This window comes from Syngnathoides biaculeatus, chromosome 2, assembly GCF_019802595.1.
Source record: "Syngnathoides biaculeatus isolate LvHL_M chromosome 2, ASM1980259v1, whole genome shotgun sequence".
Taxonomy (NCBI): domain Eukaryota; kingdom Metazoa; phylum Chordata; class Actinopteri; order Syngnathiformes; family Syngnathidae; genus Syngnathoides; species Syngnathoides biaculeatus.
In genome coordinates, this window is record NC_084641.1 from 27,157,686 (window position 1) to 27,174,688 (window position 17,003).

A 17,003-nucleotide genomic window follows, 5' to 3' on the forward strand; every position below is an offset into this window, starting at 1 on the left:
TGTGCAAACCTAGTGAACAACTGCAGGAAACGTTTGACCTCTGTAATTGCAAACAAAGGCTACTGTATTAACATTGGCTTTCTCAGGTGTTCAAATACTTATTTGCAGCCGTATCACACAGATAAATCGTTAAAAAAAATCATACATTGTGATTTCTGGATTTTTCTTTTTAGATTCTCTCTCTCACAGTGGACACGCAGCTACGATGAAAATTTCGGACCCCTCCACGATTTCTAAGCGGGAGAACTGGCAACATAGCAGGGTGTTCAAATACTTGTTTTCTTCACTGTATGATGTGGGAAGATCTTTCTCGCAGCAACGATCCCAACAGTCATCAGACCGTTCACATGCCGGGTCAGTGTCATGTGATCCAAGGAGGAAGTGGGCTCACATGAGCCAAATAAAGCGACATTAGATGAAATTATCTGTGATGAATTGCGACTCTGAGCAGCCTTCTTGCGCCGTCCTTTCTGTGCTACGCGGCAAAGTGCCACCCGACAGAAAAAGTCATCACATTTCAACAGTGAAGAAGTTAGCTATAAAGTGGTGGGCACTACTCAGATGAGCATTTTTTTTTTCCAAAATTCTTTGAGTCATATGTAGCCACACACATACAAAAAAAGAAAAAATCTGCAGCAAAACGTGGTGGAAAAATGAAGGGACGCAAAACATGCGCAAGACGATCTCTGCGCGGACACAGTGAGGTTCTGTCCTCAGCCACGTCCGACCGTGACAATGGGGTCATGGATGGGCTAAACAGACAACATTCTGCTGCACGACGTCACCGTTGTCCACGAAATCGTCGCCGGCGTTGCGCGGGCGCGCTGGCGGGTCTCGCACGCCGGGAGTTACATCACGGTGTTGACGCGCCCCGACGGGGGAAGCCATGTTGGATCTGACATAACTGCGCGGAGACGAGTCGGGAAACTCCAAATAAATACATACTGATGTTCTAAATGCTGGGGGAACCAAAAATCATTTCAATTTTTACCGTTATCTGCCAGCCAAACTAAATGCGCAGTAAGAACATTGTCGTTTTTGTCATTTTAGTCCATATATTTATAGGTTGGATCAATATTTTGGGGGGATATTTTTTTTTTAATTGTTTGTGATGTTTCCTTAGGGGGAGCCCTGTGCACTGGGATCTGCGATAGCCCACGATGGTGGTCCTGCATTTTGGGGTCCACGGTAGCCATAGGTGCAGGCTCTCATTTTGCGCCTGTACCGGTCCATCTTGGTGGACTTAAGTTCTGGTCCCAAAAGGCTTCCTCAGGCTCAGGTTATTACAATATTACTTTTAATCAGTATGTGTGCGCATGTCTATGTGCGTGTATTTGTCTCTTTTAAAAGCCATCCATCAGTTTTCTTTGTCGCTTATCCTCACAAGGGTCGCGGGGAGTGCCGTAGCCTAACCCAGCTGTCAACGGGCAGGAGGCGGCGTACACCCTGAACTGGTCGCCAGCCAATCGCAGGGCACATGGCGACAAACAGCCGCGCTCACAATCACACCTAGGGGCAATTTAGAGTGTCCAATTAATGTTGCATGTTTTCGGGAATGTGGGAGGGAACCGGAGTGCACGGAGGAAAAACACGCAGGCACGGGGGAGAACATGCAAACTCCACATAGGCGGGACCGGGATCGAACCCGAGTCCTCAGGACTGTGAGGGCAACATTTTATCAGCTGCTCCACCGTGCCACCCTCTTTTAAAATATTTTAGTTAATGTGTAGCGGTTTGAGCTGCATGTATTATGATTGATTGATTGATTGATTGATTGATTGATTGATTGATTGATTGATTGATAATGGGCAAATTTTCAGAAGGGTCAGCCTAACGGGTGAATCATGCTCGACTTTTTTTTATTCCTTGGGATATTTTATTACTACATATTACATACTAGATTTTTATGGGCCTGGTGGGAATCGGTTGACATTTGCCATTTTATCCTGATTGGCTGATCGGTTTTAATGTCATACTGTTACTCGTCCATCCGATCAATGGCGTCATTGATCAGCTTCGAAAAAGACATTCACTCCGCGTGGCTGTCATGTACAGTGTATCTGAATCCAAAGGCTAGCGTATATTTATATAGTATTCTTTTGATGTAGTTAATGCAGCAATATGGGGGCACAAACCAGTGTAATCTGGAGGCCGGTGTGACGGTCTGAGCGCTCCCAATGCTCAAAAGTCTCCTTGTGATTAACGCACATGCGGGTATATTTTGTCAACTTGCGGCCAGTCTTGAAACATCCCCATCAATGCTTCAACACGGGCCATTCGCCAACTTGTCGCCGAGCGTTCATGTTCGCGATGGACGTCTCGGAAAGACGAACGCAGTAAACGTACGGATATGTGTATATATCAATCCACCCATCCATTTTCCAAGCTGCTTATCCTCACCAGGGTGACAGGAACCCAGCCAGCTTCGGCGAAAGGCCGAATACACCCTGAACCGGTCACCACTCAGTCGCAGCGTGGATATCAACACGATCACCGAGCGGGAATCGATCCCACGCCGCGTGTGTACCACTACACAGGTGTCAAAGTCAAGGCCTGGGGGCCAGATCCGGCCCGTCGCATGATTTCGTGTGGCCCGCAGAGGCAAATCATGCGCATCAAACTTACATGATTACCCTTGACTTCTGATTCCAAAACTAGTTCGTAAATTTCATTTGTAAATATGACAAGGCGGTTAAAGATTTTTTTTTTTAATGGTATCACAGCCACAACGGCCCTCCGAGGGAAACCGCAAGTACAATGTGGCCACTCTAAATTGCCCCTAGGTGTGATTGCGAGTGCGGCTGTTGTCTGTCTCTGTGTGCCCTGCGAGATCGACGGATCCGGGTCAAATACTGGAGCACAGAGTACAAAGCGAGAGACGGAGTGACATCAGCCCCAAGTGGGAATCTTTTTAAATCCAGGTTGAAAACTCTTCTTTTTTCTCATGCTTTTTAGAATATATGTCCAATTTTTGATCATACTAATTGCACTCTATACAGTTTTGATTGTTTTTTTTTTCTTTACATTTTGTTTGTCATTTTTATTGTTTTTGTCCCGTTTTAAATGTTTTATCTTTGTTTTCAAATGCCTTTAATCATGTAAAGCACATTGCGTTATCTTGTGTATGAAATGTGCTATACAAATAAATTTGTTTGAAAAAAAATGAGTTTTTTTCTCATGCTTTTTAGAATATATGTCAAATTTTTGATCATATTACTTGGACTCTATGCGGTTTTAATTGTCTTTTTTTAAAAATTTTTGTTTGTCATTTTTATTGTTTTCATCCCATTTTAAATGTTTTATCTTTTTTTTCAAATGCCTTTAATCATGTAAAGCACAATACCTTGTGTATGAAATGTGCTATAAAAATAAATTTATTTGAAAAAAATGAGTTCTTTCTCATGCTTTTCAGAATATATGTCCAATTTTTTTATCATATTACTTGTACTCTATGCGGTTTTAATTTTCTTTTTTTAAATATTTTGTCATTTTTATTGTTTTTATCCCGTTTTAAATGTTTTGTCTTTGTTTTCAAATGCCTTTAATCATGTAAAGCACATTGTGTTACCTCGTGTATGAAATGTGCCATACAAATAAATTTGTTTGAAAAAAATGAGTTTTTTCCTCATGCTTTTTTTTTTAGCATTTCCATTTTTAAGTTTTATTTCTTACACTGTCCACTGTTTGAACTATGCTCTTGTTTTTTCCCCTCTTTCTTTTTAATGTTTTTCACTTCGCTTTTATGTGCTCTTAATTATGTATATCACATTGACTTAATTACCCCGCGTGTGAAATGCGCTATATCAATAAATTTGCTATACTCATTGGATCACATCCATATTTCTATAAGCATCTCGATGATGCACTCTGACCCGTCTGCTCTTACAGAGCTAATATTTGAAGTGGATGTTAACAAGACAACACCCAAATGTTGCATAACAGCGTGCGGCCAGAAGCAAAAAAAAAAAAAAAAACATCAACAATGAGAGGCACTCTGGGTCAGCGCGAAGCCCACAACTCGCCCCCGAACAGGACTTTACGAGAGGTCCGCGGCCTCATTATCACCTCAACACCAAAAAGCACCTCTGCGTGCCAAATAACTACTGACCTGCTTTTCAAGGGCTGACTCTTGAGCTCGTAATACGTTTTGGGCTCCTCTTGTAAGTCGTCTCCATCATCGAAGTCGGGAACGATCCCCGATTCTGACTGCATGCTTGCGAAAACGTCAACTTTTTTTTTTTTAACGGCGGAGAACTCGCGAAAGCGGCTTCTTGTGGCACCGCACGTCGACCCAGCGCAGCGCTGACACCGCGAACTGCATCTGCCCGGCACTCGGAGCTGTGTAGTCCTCGACGCGGAGCCGCTAACTCACTGCCGGCGCCCTCGGGGCCCGACGAACTACGACGACCGTCGTGCACCGCGGCCGGCGACGTCATCGTGCATCCTATTGGCTCCGCTTGGATGGCTCACATTTTTGCTTTCACGTTTCGAGATTTCATCCAGCACCAAGTACCAAACATTTGTTTCCATGTACCTGAACATATTTATCTTTAATGTTCCAATATTTTACGTTTGTTTATTTTTATTTATTTTTTTCCAGGGGAAGCTGGAAAATTCATCCCCAAAACGTTCCTGAGCAATGCAACAAAACTGACGACTTCCTTTACATTTGAAAACAGATGTGGAGGGCGACTTATGCTTAACTTGATCAAAATAAGCACTTTTTTCAACCTCCACGACCAAAAAACGTTAAAAAGAAATGAGGGCTAAGGTCAACCGAGGTCAAGAGCTGCTGTAAAAAAAACAAACATGGGGGACTCGCGTATAAATTTGTGGAACAATATGAAATGTATCAAATTTGGACACAGGAGCTAAAAGATACGGGGACACATTAATCAAACAATTGTTTTGATAGTATTGACCCAACAACAACAACCGCCGTGTATTTTTACCCCTCTTTTCAATATGAGCACTATATATGCAAAATTTTAAGAAATTATTTCGTGCAGAGAAGATCTCACATCATCAAAACGGGTAACCTATTAGGTGTCAAACTGACAATAAAGAAGTATTTTTTTCTTTATACCTTTGTATTTGTAATTCTATCTGTAACTTTTTTTTCCTTTCATTTCAGTAAATGAGTTAAGTCAGTATTTCTAGTATGACCAAAGTCTTTTATTACTATCCATCCATCCATTTTATTTGCCGCTTATCCTCACGAGGGTCACGAGGAGTCTTGGGGCCTATCCCAGCTGTCAACGCAGGAGGCGGGGTACACCCTGAACTGGTCGCCAGCCAATCCTCAGGGCACATTAAGACAAGCAGCCGCAATTTAGGGTGTCCAATTCACGTCGCGTGTTTTTGGGATGTGGGAGGAAACTGGAGTGCCCACCCGGAGAAAAGCCACGCAGGCACGTGGAGAACTTGCAAACTCCACACAGGCGGGGCTGGGATTGAACCCGGGACCTCAGAACTGTGAGGCCAACACTTTACCATCTGAGCCACCGTAACACCCTTTTATGATTGTTATTATCCATCCGTCCATCCATTTTGTTAGCCGCTTATCCTCACAAGGGTCGCAGGGAGTGCCGGAGGCTATCCCAGCTGTCAACGGGCAGGAGGCGGGGTACACCCTGAACTGGTCGCCAGCGAATCGCAGTCCACATGGAGACAAACGGCCGCACTCACGATCACACCTCGGGGCAATTTCGAGTGTCCAATTTAATGCCGCATGTTTTAGGGATGCGGGAAGAAACCGGAGTGCCTGGAGGAAACCAACGCAGGCACGGGGAGAACATGCAAACTCCACACAGGCAAGTCCGGGATTAAACCGGGACCTCAGAACTGTGAGGCCAATGCTTTACAGCTGATCCACCGTTCCGCCTTATTATTATTATCTTGCACAATAATCTGGATTTAGTGAGTAGCTCCTTGAAGTCAAGCCGTGGACGCCCAGCGAACACTTGGTGGCAGTGTAAAGCAGTTAAAGCTTTGTCTGAGGCCGCAGGGGGACACAATTGCCTCTGCCAAATGCAAAATCAATATTTGCACTCGCCTCATCCTGGAGAACTGGTTCAACAGCACTTATTACAAATGTAAATATGATTCAAATGACACCCATAAACGCCTCCAATTGGTTTTAACGCAGGACGGGAGAGATTCGTATCCGGCCGGAGTTGACACACTGTGTTCCGAATTAATATGCAAATGTTTTTTTTAATAAACCTCCCAACGCTAACACTCTTTTTATGAACAATCCAAAAAAAAATGAAAATGCGCTTGTCCAAAGATTGAAGACATTTGGCAGGTTTTGAATTTGCAGCGTTAGGAGGTCATCCTGTATTTACTGAAATCAAAAAGCTGTTTCAAACAAAAACAAGTTACGATTTGGGGGCGGGACGTCCTCACTTGATCGCAACTTGACAATTCTTGCACCCATGAAACGTCTTCGGAGTTTCTTCGTGAATTTCTTGGAAAATTGTCACGTTTAAATATGATTCCCTCACAAAGTCGCAGGTTTAATGCGTCCCTCAAGGTGTGAACGCGGCCTCCGGAAAGTTTGCGGAGCAAAACGAGAATTATGTTTTCAGTCACAAAATCATCTTCAAGCACCATCTCAAAGGAAATTACCAAAACGGACTTGGTTGACCTATCACTATATTGTGTACTATATTATATGTACACACAGTAATTTTTACTTGCTGCTTCAACAAATGACCATTTTCAGATGCGTAAAGCTTATCAAATGCCTCGTAACTCTGATATGACTCATAATTTGAGAGGTTTCTTCAAAGACATTAAAATAATCTAAAACGGTGGAGCAGCTGGAAAGCGTTGACCTCACAGCTCTGAGGACCCGGGTTCGATCCCGGGCTCCAGCGCTCCCTGCGACCCTCGTGAGGATAAGCGGCTAAGAAAATGGCTGGATGGATGCTTATTTCTTTATAGGTGGCACGGTGGGTGGAAATCATTGGCCTCACAGTTCTGAGGTCCCGGGTTTGATCCCGACCCTCCCTGTGCGGCGTTTGCATGGTCTCCCTGTGCCTGCGTGGGTTTTATCCTCCCACATTCCAAAAACATGCAACATTAATTGGAAACCCTAAAATGTAGTTTAAATTGTCACTAGGTGTGATTGAGAGAGTGCAGCTGTTTGTCTCGATGCGATTGCCTGGCAACCAGTTCAGGGTGCACCACCGTGCTGCCCATCTAAAATCTTAATATCCTAATTCCATTTGAACAAATTCTGTAAATTCAATATTTTATTCGGGAAAAAAAAGGCAGCACGGTGGCGCAGCTGTAAAGCATTGGCCTCACAGTTCTGAGGTCCCGGGTTCAATCCCAGACCCGCCTGTGTGGAGTTTGCATGTTCTCCCCTTTGCCTGCGCGGGTTTCCTCCGGGCACTCCGGTTTCCTCCCGCATTCTTAAAACATGCGACATTAAATTGGACACTTTGAATTGCCCCTAGGTGTGATTGGCTGTTTGTCTCTATGTGCCCTGTGATTGGCTGGCAACCAGTTCAGGGTGTACCCCTGCCCGTTGACAGCTGCTCCTGCGACTCTTATTAGGATGAGCAGCTAAGAAGATGGATGGATGGATGAATAAATGACAATTTGAAATATTGGTTCAGATTTTCACAAGAATCATGGAAGTCGGCAAGCTAGGTTTGCCTTCGCGGGCCGCATAAGATCACCTGGCGAGCCAGAGCTGGCCGCCGGTGCCTTGCGTTTGACACCTGTGATATAAAATATTAGAAGTCCAACTGATTTGCCTCGCTATTAATCATTTTTCAACACGCTGTCAAGACACAGATTTACAAAGCTTTACCTCATGATTAAGGCAAAGAACATCCATAGATGTGAAATGTTGTCACAAACGTGGAAGCTTGAGTAAAACAGTGACGATGTCACCTCGACGCTGTTGATGTAAAAATCTACGCGGGCACTCTCACAGTTGTCTCGTCAGAGTCCGGCAGGAGCTTCGATTCCTAATGACGGTAACGAGGGCAATGAGGGTCTTTTGTTTGTGAGCATGTTCTAGGAGGAGACTGACTGGACAGATGGTTCTGGGGGATCTTAATGGGATAATTATTCATGTCTGATATCACAATGCCAAGCGCAAGGAGGGGCTGGGGGGTTGGGGGGGGGCAAGTCACACTCAGCATAAAGGCTCTATATTAATGTGTAATACACTGTCGAAATCGTCTGGTCAAATCGTGCTTTTGTGACGTCACTGAGGTTATAACGTTGCCAGGAAAATGACCGGCGGAGTCTTTGTAACAGATAGTCATGAATATTTCAGCGGTGTCACCAAACGTGAAACCCACACCGACGATCTCGATCAGCTGTATGCTGTCGTTTGGTGGAGGTCTGCCGCAAAATTAGCCGAGCTATTACTGGCTTACAAAGTAGGACATTATTTCTATTACTATTCTCTTGTATTACGGCGTACTTTAACATCTTGTTTGAGTCGCAGCAATGGAGTAGACTCGTTTTATACTGAATACCGAATACAGGGAGTCCTCGGGTTAAGACGGTCCCGAGCTAAGACGTTTCGACTTTGCAACGCCGGTCCCCCGTCCGCCATTTTGTCTGGCTAACGCTCGTCCGTGTTTGCCCGCCGGGAATATCTTCGCATTTTTCGCCCTCTTTTTTTCGACATTATGGCCCAAAAGAAGAAAGCCGTGTCTTTTCGCAACGCTTCTGCGGCCAAAACAAAATCCATTGCCGTGGAAACGAAGCTCAAGATCATAAAAAGATTGGAGAAAGGGACGACGCCAACACCGCCAAGGCTTCAATCGGTCGACCGTGGTGACAATTATTAAAGACAAAGCTCGTATTTTAGCACATGTGAAGGGTTCCGGTCCACTGTCGGATACAATGATCAAGGTTCTTTGATACTTGTCAAAATGGAGAGGACTGAGGACCAGGTTCCTTGGCAATAGCTAAGCACAGCCTCCCCTTCTTCTCCATCCACCTCTCAGCAGTAACGCGAAGTACATCCTCTTGTTTATTTCAATGTATTTGTGGCCAGTCTGTAAGCGTCTCACTCGTGCATTTCAGTGCAACGCGTGTGAGACCTTTTCAGTCGCGTGTGCAAATGTTTCACTGGTGTGTCAGTTTTATGCGAGCGGTACAAAATTCAGGCCAGTCGGCTTGCTGTGAGCAAAACAAAGACAAAATTCTGTAATGTCGATGAGAGCGTTTCATAGTGTGTGTGTGTGCATCTGTGCACTTTATGTAAAAAAAAAAAAAAAAATCTGCATATGACAAAGAAAACTGTATCGCGTGAGAGCCCATTTCGGTCGCGTGCATGCGAGCATTACCCATCGGTCGGGGGGGGGAGTAGCACTGATCTCTCAAAAAAAAAAAAAAAAAAAAAAAAAAAGACTGGCTGGCTCATTGGCCACCAAAACTGAAGTCGCAATCCGCCATCTTGATACTCCCAAAACAAGCATGCCGACCTGTGCAGCGACAGCGATTAACGCAACATTCCACAGGTAAGTTAGAAAGATTTACTTTGACACCGTTAAAGTTTGTTTGTAATTTTTTTTAATTATTTTCTGATGAGCTTAATTCACTTGAACAAAGTTTTGCTTATGGTTGTTATTCATTGTTCACTCTCTGCGTCACCTTTAAAGGCCGACGGCCCTGCTAAAAAAATTTTTTTTTACAGAAATTCTATAGAAATCTATAGAATTCTATAGAATTTGTACAGAACAACTTATTCTTGAGGACTTTGGCTGTGATTTCTATAGAATTTCTATGGGACTTAGGTCCTAAAGTTCTACATTTCTTCAGAAATTCTTTAGAAATGTTCTATAGAACATTTTTAGCAGGGGGTTATTCGCGAAATAGTGATGTGAATATTTTCCCAAACTTCATCAGCGGATAAGCAAGAAAACACATTTTCTGTGAAATGTTTGATGAATTTCATAATACAGAACTCTGCAAATTGAATTTCATTTTCAAATGCGAGGAAACAAGTTGAAATTCTGAAATAGGACGTCGCAGAGACAACAAATGAACAATTCGTTTAGCACGTATTTTCCCATTACGAGTCCTTATTTCCAAAAATATATCGAACTGATTGACTTCAAATTTAATGTTTTTATGATAAAAACCTTTTTTTTTTATTTTTGGCTATGTTATGATGATAGTGCTTCACAGCATATTTTGGTAAAAGTTAACATGTTACGGAAATCCGGCCTTTGGTAATATGCAAGGTTTCTTGGTAGTTATGGTGTTATATGTCTTTCCTTTGCACTTCTTACCAAAACTCCTTCATGTTACCAGAACTGAAAAAATGTCAAGATCACACGACCAGTTTTAATTCTCCATGCCAAATTTTGAGGAAAAACCCCGCCATAATCCAACCCGTAAACCATGTCCGCCACACCTTTTGGGAGTACCAAGATGGCGGCCGGCTGGCTTCAACCAATCGACGTACCGCTCGATGTGTATGCGCTATCCAGTCTTTTTTTTTTTTTTTAATATCAGTGGGCAATAGGGGACTTTTTTTTTTTTTTTTTTAGGTCCCTGGGCAAAAGGGTTGGTTCTTCAGCACCGTTCTGGGTCTTTCCGTGCAGGTGCTTGGAAAGCGGTACATGAATACTGAATGATTTCCTTCAGCACATGGCGGTTCGCTGGGAAGCCGGCCGGCCGGGTGAGGAAGGGAGCGAGAGCGGGGAGAGGGAGGTGGGCGCTCTCTCTGCCTGTTCACATAATAGCCGGCTGTTGAAGGCGTGGTGCGCGTGCAGCAGCGACGGCAACGCACCGGAGGGGGTGGTGGAGGGGGGGGGGCGATGAGCATGGAGGGCGGCTGCGGGGCGACTCCCTTCCACGGCGAGCGCAACCGGCGAGACGGCTGATCGGAGTGAGCGGCATGCGGGCGAGCCTCTCCATTTTCTCCTCCTAAGGACGTCCAAAAGCAGAGGTAAGAAGATGGGCACATTTTTTTTTTTTTAAGAGATGGAGCTGATGCGCGCCGCCCCTGCGCCGGGCTTCGAGGAGACAAAAAGTAGACACCCCGGCAAGGGACGCGGGTGAACATCCCTCCCTCCACACACACCCCCACCCACTTGAAACACGCGTGTTTCTTTATGAGGCATTAAAAAAAAAAAAAAAAAAAAAAGGAACAAGAGTGCGTTTATTTGACTTGATGTGTTCGGAGACGCGAGCACAGGTGGAAACCACCCCAAGACTTTGACGCACACATTCATTGTTCTCTCGGTGGCCCCGAGGTGGGCCAGTCCCCCACAATCTGGTGCTGATGGAGGCGGATAAAGCGCAAATTCGCAATTTTTAAAGCAGTAGATTTTAATGTACTTTGCCATCCAGTGCGGTCATCATGCCAGTGTGACTTGGCGATTATGAAAAATGGTGGATGAATCATCACTTCGACAGGGTTCACTTTGCAGCGATCATCATTTAAATGTGGCATGTTGTGCGCTTTATAATAGAAAATGTGAAATTCTGCATTGTATCCCATAGGTGATGTGAATTTATTTTTTAATGTGGCTTTTACATTGATATGGCCGAACCTAGTGTGAATGCAGTTTTTTTTTTTGGTCAGGCAAGAAAAAAAAAGTAGCCAAGTGCACGTTAGACATTGACCCAGTGGGAAAAGTCCCACGTCTGAGTGAATTTAAAGGGGTCGTAAACAGGAAGTCTTTGGGTTTTGTCTCCTGGACACGCGTGTCCAACTTTGTCGCGCTTCCTATTTGTTCCAGCGGACATCCTGCGTCATTTATCAACACGGTGGACCTCTGCGGGGCATGTGTCGTATGCCGAAGATCTGTAATTAACCCCCCCCCCCACCACCACCACCACACAGCAGCTAAAAAATACACTTTATCGGCTGTCCCATGAATACAATTCTTTGTTGTTCGGTGTGCGAAGCCTGCAAGGCGAGGATGATATTCTGAAAATGTATCAGCTCTTTCAAAACTTTGGCAAACCTCCGTTTCAGAATCATGCCTTGAAAATTTAAAAAACAAAAGGGCTGAAATTTGAGCAGCTTTTGTCATCTACTTTATATTTCTTCTTTGCTTTGGTTTTCTGATGTTGCGTATTTATACCTCAACGGCTGTTTGATATTTTCACATTTCGTTCCTACTTTTCATACTGTGCATGACAGTTTTATTTAGCTCGTTATATTGATGTACCGTAATTTCACGCCTGTCGCCTAGTGTTAGCTGAGATAGGCTGGAGCATGCCGACGACCCGAGTGAGGATAAGCAGCTAAGAAAATGGATGGATGGATGGATGGATGGATAGTATAGTGGTACCTCTACTTACAAACATTTTAGTAATGAAAAATTCAGGTTACAAAGCGCCTCCTCTGGAAAATATTGCCTCTAGTTACAAATGAAATTGAATACAAAAGGGAAAAATAAGCGCCCAAAAAACATGCAACCTTAATTGGATACTCTAAATTGCCCCTAGGTGTGATTGCACGTGCTGTTGTCTATTTCCATGTGCCCTGTGATTGGCTGTCAATAGATCCAGGGTGTACCACGCCTGTCGCCCAATGTTAGCTGAGATGGGCTCCAGCATGCCTACGACCCGAGTGAGGATAAGCGGCTAAGAAAATGGATAGATAGATAGATAGATAGATAGATAGATAGATAGATAGATAGATAGATAGATAGATAGATAGATAGATAGATAGATAGATAGATAGATAGATAGATAGATAGATAGATAGATAGATAGATAGATAGATAGATAGATAGATAGATAGATTTCGGATTTCGGTTATTTGTCTCCATATGCCCTGTGATTGGCTGTCAACAGATTCAGGGTGTACCATGCCTGTCGCCCAGTGTTAGCTGAGATGTGCTCCAGCATGCCAACGACCCTCGTGAGGATAAGCGGCTAAGAAGATGGATAGATAGTACAATGGTACCTCTCCTTACAAAGATTTTAGTAATGAAAAATTCAGGTTACAAAGCACCTCCTCTGGAAAATATTGCCTCTAGTTACAAATGAAATTGAATACAAAAGGGAAAAATAAGCGCCCAAAAAACATGCAACCTTAATCGGATACTCTAAATTGCCGCTAGGTGTGATCGGGATTTCGTCGATTATGTCTCCATGTGCCCTCCGATTGGCTGGCGACCAGTTCAGGGAGTACCCCGCCTCCTGCCCGTCGACAGCTGGGATAGGCTCCAGCACTCCCGGCCACCCTTGTGAGGACAAGCGGCAAAGAAAATGGATGGGTGGATATGTCAAGCATATTGAAGAATTGACAATTAAAGCACGTTGAAGACATTTGAACTGAAGCTTTATCCTTCTTCTTATGTGAGGAAGAGACACGTGTTGACAACGGCTTGAGGGAATGGGGGAATAGATGATGACAATTTGAGCGAGCTCTCTTGATAATCAATACAAAAAAAGAATGATTTACGATGACGGCCACGTCACATGATTGTCTTACAAAGATTTCCACTCAAGCTGCAAGGCTCTGCAAAAAAGTACTGCCAGAACCGTGTGATTCTGCTTGAGATGCAGGGCAAGGAGTCCCTGCTGCATGTCTTCAATGGTGCGGACAGCCCAGTTTTTTTTTGGGGGGGGGGCACGTAGCATTTTCAACCAACTGCACTATTAAAGCACTGTCATGAAGTGCCGGTGTGACGGTCCGAGCGCTCCCCCGTGCTGAAAAGTCTTCCTTGTGATGAATGCGCATCCGTTACTAACAGGGGAACTCTGGGTACGTAGCAGACGCTTACTGGGAAATCCCCCGGTCTCACAGTTCCCCCTTTTCTACATAGCGGGAGATAACATAAGTTATATCCGAACCTAACCTTAAAACAAAAGTTGATAAAAAGATATACACGTACTGTACGTACGTCCCAACATTCAAAACTCCCTACACACAGCTGTAGGCTCTGTGCATTCCTCTTCTTCTTCTTCCAACAAATCCGCTTTCCTCTTCTTCTTTACGTTCGACCCGCAGTAGCTGAATTTACAGGTTGCCGGGGGAAGGCGTTGTTAACCCGAGCCAAGACCGATCTGATATTCTATTCTTTAGATGGGCGCTCATATTTGTTTGGCGCGGTTTGTACCTCGGATGCCAGATGACTCTGAGCGGCTAACTCGGACCAAAATTCCATCGATCCATCCCGTTTCGACCCCCCGTTTCCTTAATTAGACTCGCAGGTGAGCTGGAACCATACCAAGCTGACTTTGGGCGAGAGGCGTGGTCCAGTCAGCCCCGTGGCGGATGTACTGCAGGCAAACAATCGTCAATCACCTTCAGTGAAGCGAACATACATATACATGTTCTTGGGATGTGGGAGGAAGTGGGAGTCACGGGAGAAAGCCCACGCGAGCGTGGGGAGGACTTGCGGACGCCACACAGGGAGGCCGCAACTTTTTTAATTGGAACCCGAACCTCGAAACGTGCCAACCGCGATACCACGGTGCTTCCTCCAAAAATCACATCCAATACAAAATGAACATTTTAATAAGATCCGTGTGCAGAGTTCAACAATCACCAACTTGAACTTTGGACTTTATCGACATCTGAGGCCATTTTCTACAACTAAACAATGAAAAGTTGTAGCGTACATATGAAGAAATAACTATGCATTTTCTTGGCCGCTTATCCTCACAAGGGTCGCAAGGAGGGCTGGAGCCTATCCCAGCTGTCAACAGGCAGGAGGCGGGGTACACCCCAAACTGGTTGCCAGTCAATCGGAGGGCACATCGAGACGAACGGCCGCACTCGCAATAACACCTACGGGCAATTTAGAGGGTCCAATTAATGTCGCACGTTTTTGGGATGTGGGAGGAAAACCGGAGTGCCTGGAGAAAACCCACGCGGGCACGGGGAGAACATGCAAACTCCACACAGGCGAGTCCGGGATTGAACTTGGGACGTCAAAACTGGGAGGCCAGTGATTTCCAACTTCGCCACTGTGCCGCCTATCAAGAAATAATCACCCATCCATCCATTTTCTTAGCCGCTTATCCTCACGAGGGTCACGGGGAGTGCTGAAACTCATCCCAACCGTCAACGGGCAGGAGGCGGGGTACACCCTGAACTGGTCACCAGCCAATCGCAGGGCACATAGATACAAACAGCCGCACCCACAATCACACCTACGGGCAATTTAGAGTGTCCAATTAATGTTGCATGTTTTTTGGGATGTGGGAGGAAAACGGAGTACCCGGAGAAAACCCACGCAGGCACGGGGAGAACATGCAAACTCCACACGGGATTGAACTCGGGACCTCAGAACTGTGAGGCCAACGCTTTTCAGCTACTCCACCGTGTCCCCTTCAAAGAAATAACCATCTAATAATTTTAATTATTTCCCTTTTTTAAAGGTAAAGATGTGGCTGGGATCCGGTCGTAGTTCTCCATTTTGGTTCTACTGTATGTTGGTATAAAGTAGATAATACCAGGCTGAGAAACTGAAGTCTCCGAGTCCTTGTGTTCAAATATTTATTCTCCACGTGACGTGAGCAAGAGGCGCAACAATATCTCGAGGGTGGAAATGACGTCAGCCTTTTATTAGTTCAGTTTGAAATGCAAGATCACTCCGGCCCAGGAAAGTTGGCACATCAACGTCACCCTGACGTCTGCGTCATCGTGCGGTTTTGTCCACGGAAGCAGGCTTGACCGTTACGCTCAGTACTGCTAAAATACTGGACGGTATTAAATTGTATTTGTCGGACAAACGCGAGCAAAATATAGCCGCGTGTCCTTCTATCCCAGCACGCCCTGTTCAGGTCAGGAAGAAGAAGTTAGACGGCACGATGACATCATTGGCACGAATCTCCCAATCATCGCCCACGAAGACAATTGACCCCTCCGTGGATATTGCGCAATCCGCGTCACTGACCAATCAGAGGCCAGAGATCTGCATAAACCAAAGCCCGTTTTTGCTCCCGCCATTTTCTCAGACAACATTGCATGGTCCAGTATAGGGTTAGTTAGCGTTTTATCGCGTATTTGGGTTATTTAACAAAAAATATGGTGAAGAGGTGTAGTCACGGACTTTGTAATAGTGACGACAGGTATCCTGAAAGGCTAGTTGGTGGAGTTCCATTCGTACCCTTTCCAAAACTGAAGACCCAGTACGAAAAATGCCTTCGATGGATCAAAGACCGCATCATCAACTAAATCCATCTAATATCAACCGGAACACATATGTTAGCACGAAGGTATGCCCTAAATTTGATTTTTAATACACGTCTCGTATAAATGAATGAGACGTTCTCCGCTAGCATAACATTGCTACGTGTGAATGAAATCAGAAGCATGGCGTCTCTCTCTGTTAAGAATGTATTGTATTTAGAATCTATAATATATCGTTGATTTGAATGAAATCAGAAGCATGGAGTCTGTCTCAGTTCAGAATGTTTTGTATTGTATTTGCCATTTTTACTGTTTGTCTTACGTCAGCGCACGTGGCGTGACGTCACTTCAGGAGGCGTGGTTAAGTGCCCTGTACGGAGGGGTCAATTGAAGAGTTTGTTTTCAAAACGACACATAGGCATTTTTTTCAGATTTACGAAACTCGCGCCAAAATTATCCAGCTCCGAATTCTGAAAAAAATGCCTATGTCTCGTTTTGAAAACAAACTCTTCAATTTCTAACGACACCATCTTGAGCTCCACACCGCTTACTTGAATATTTTTCAGGTTTTCAACACGAGTTGATGGTCGTTGCTCAGCTATTAACTGCTAGCTTGTAGGCATTTCTTACCAGTGGGGGAGGAAATACGGCACACGGTGGAGTCATTCATCATTAACCGCGCAGAAAAGTGCTTTATCAACGTGTTGGACTGCGGTTACCTCAAGTGACATCCGTCCGTCCGTCCGTCCATCCATCCATCCATCCATCCATCCATCCATCCAACCATCCATTTTCTGTTGCGCTTGTTGTCATCTGGTACATCGTAGAACTGATTTTGGGCGAGAGGAAGGGCACAACCTGGACTGGTCGCGAGTCACTTTGAAGGCACATACGGATAGGCAACCATTCACATCAC

General features: G+C 44.7%; 2 protein-coding genes across 5 annotated transcripts in view; one reads left to right on the forward strand and one right to left on the reverse strand.

Moving 5' to 3' along the window:
* Positions 1 to 4,350, reverse strand: part of mitfb (melanocyte inducing transcription factor b) — a 58,567-nt gene extending 54,217 nt beyond the window's left edge. For all 3 annotated transcript variants that reach the window (XM_061844317.1, XM_061844312.1, XM_061844305.1), the window contains exon 1: positions 4,109 to 4,350. In XM_061844317.1, the coding sequence (XP_061700301.1) occupies positions 4,109 to 4,212 (104 nt within the window). In that variant the 5' untranslated portion in view covers positions 4,213 to 4,350. The remainder of the gene's footprint in view (positions 1 to 4,108) is intronic.
* A 6,499-nt stretch (positions 4,351 to 10,849) lies between these two features.
* The window catches only part of frmd4bb (FERM domain containing 4Bb), a 31,589-nt gene continuing 25,435 nt past the window's right edge, over positions 10,850 to 17,003 (forward strand). Inside the window, exon 1 of one of the 2 annotated variants that reach the window (XM_061844343.1) lies at positions 10,850 to 10,933. Coding sequence is in view for 1 of the 2 variants with exons in the window: in XM_061844350.1 (XP_061700334.1) it covers positions 16,096 to 16,173 (78 nt within the window). In the remaining variant the exon portion in view is untranslated. Of the gene's footprint in view, positions 10,934 to 15,917; positions 16,174 to 17,003 lie in introns of those variants that run through there. The other variant, XM_061844350.1, reaches the window with a different exon arrangement.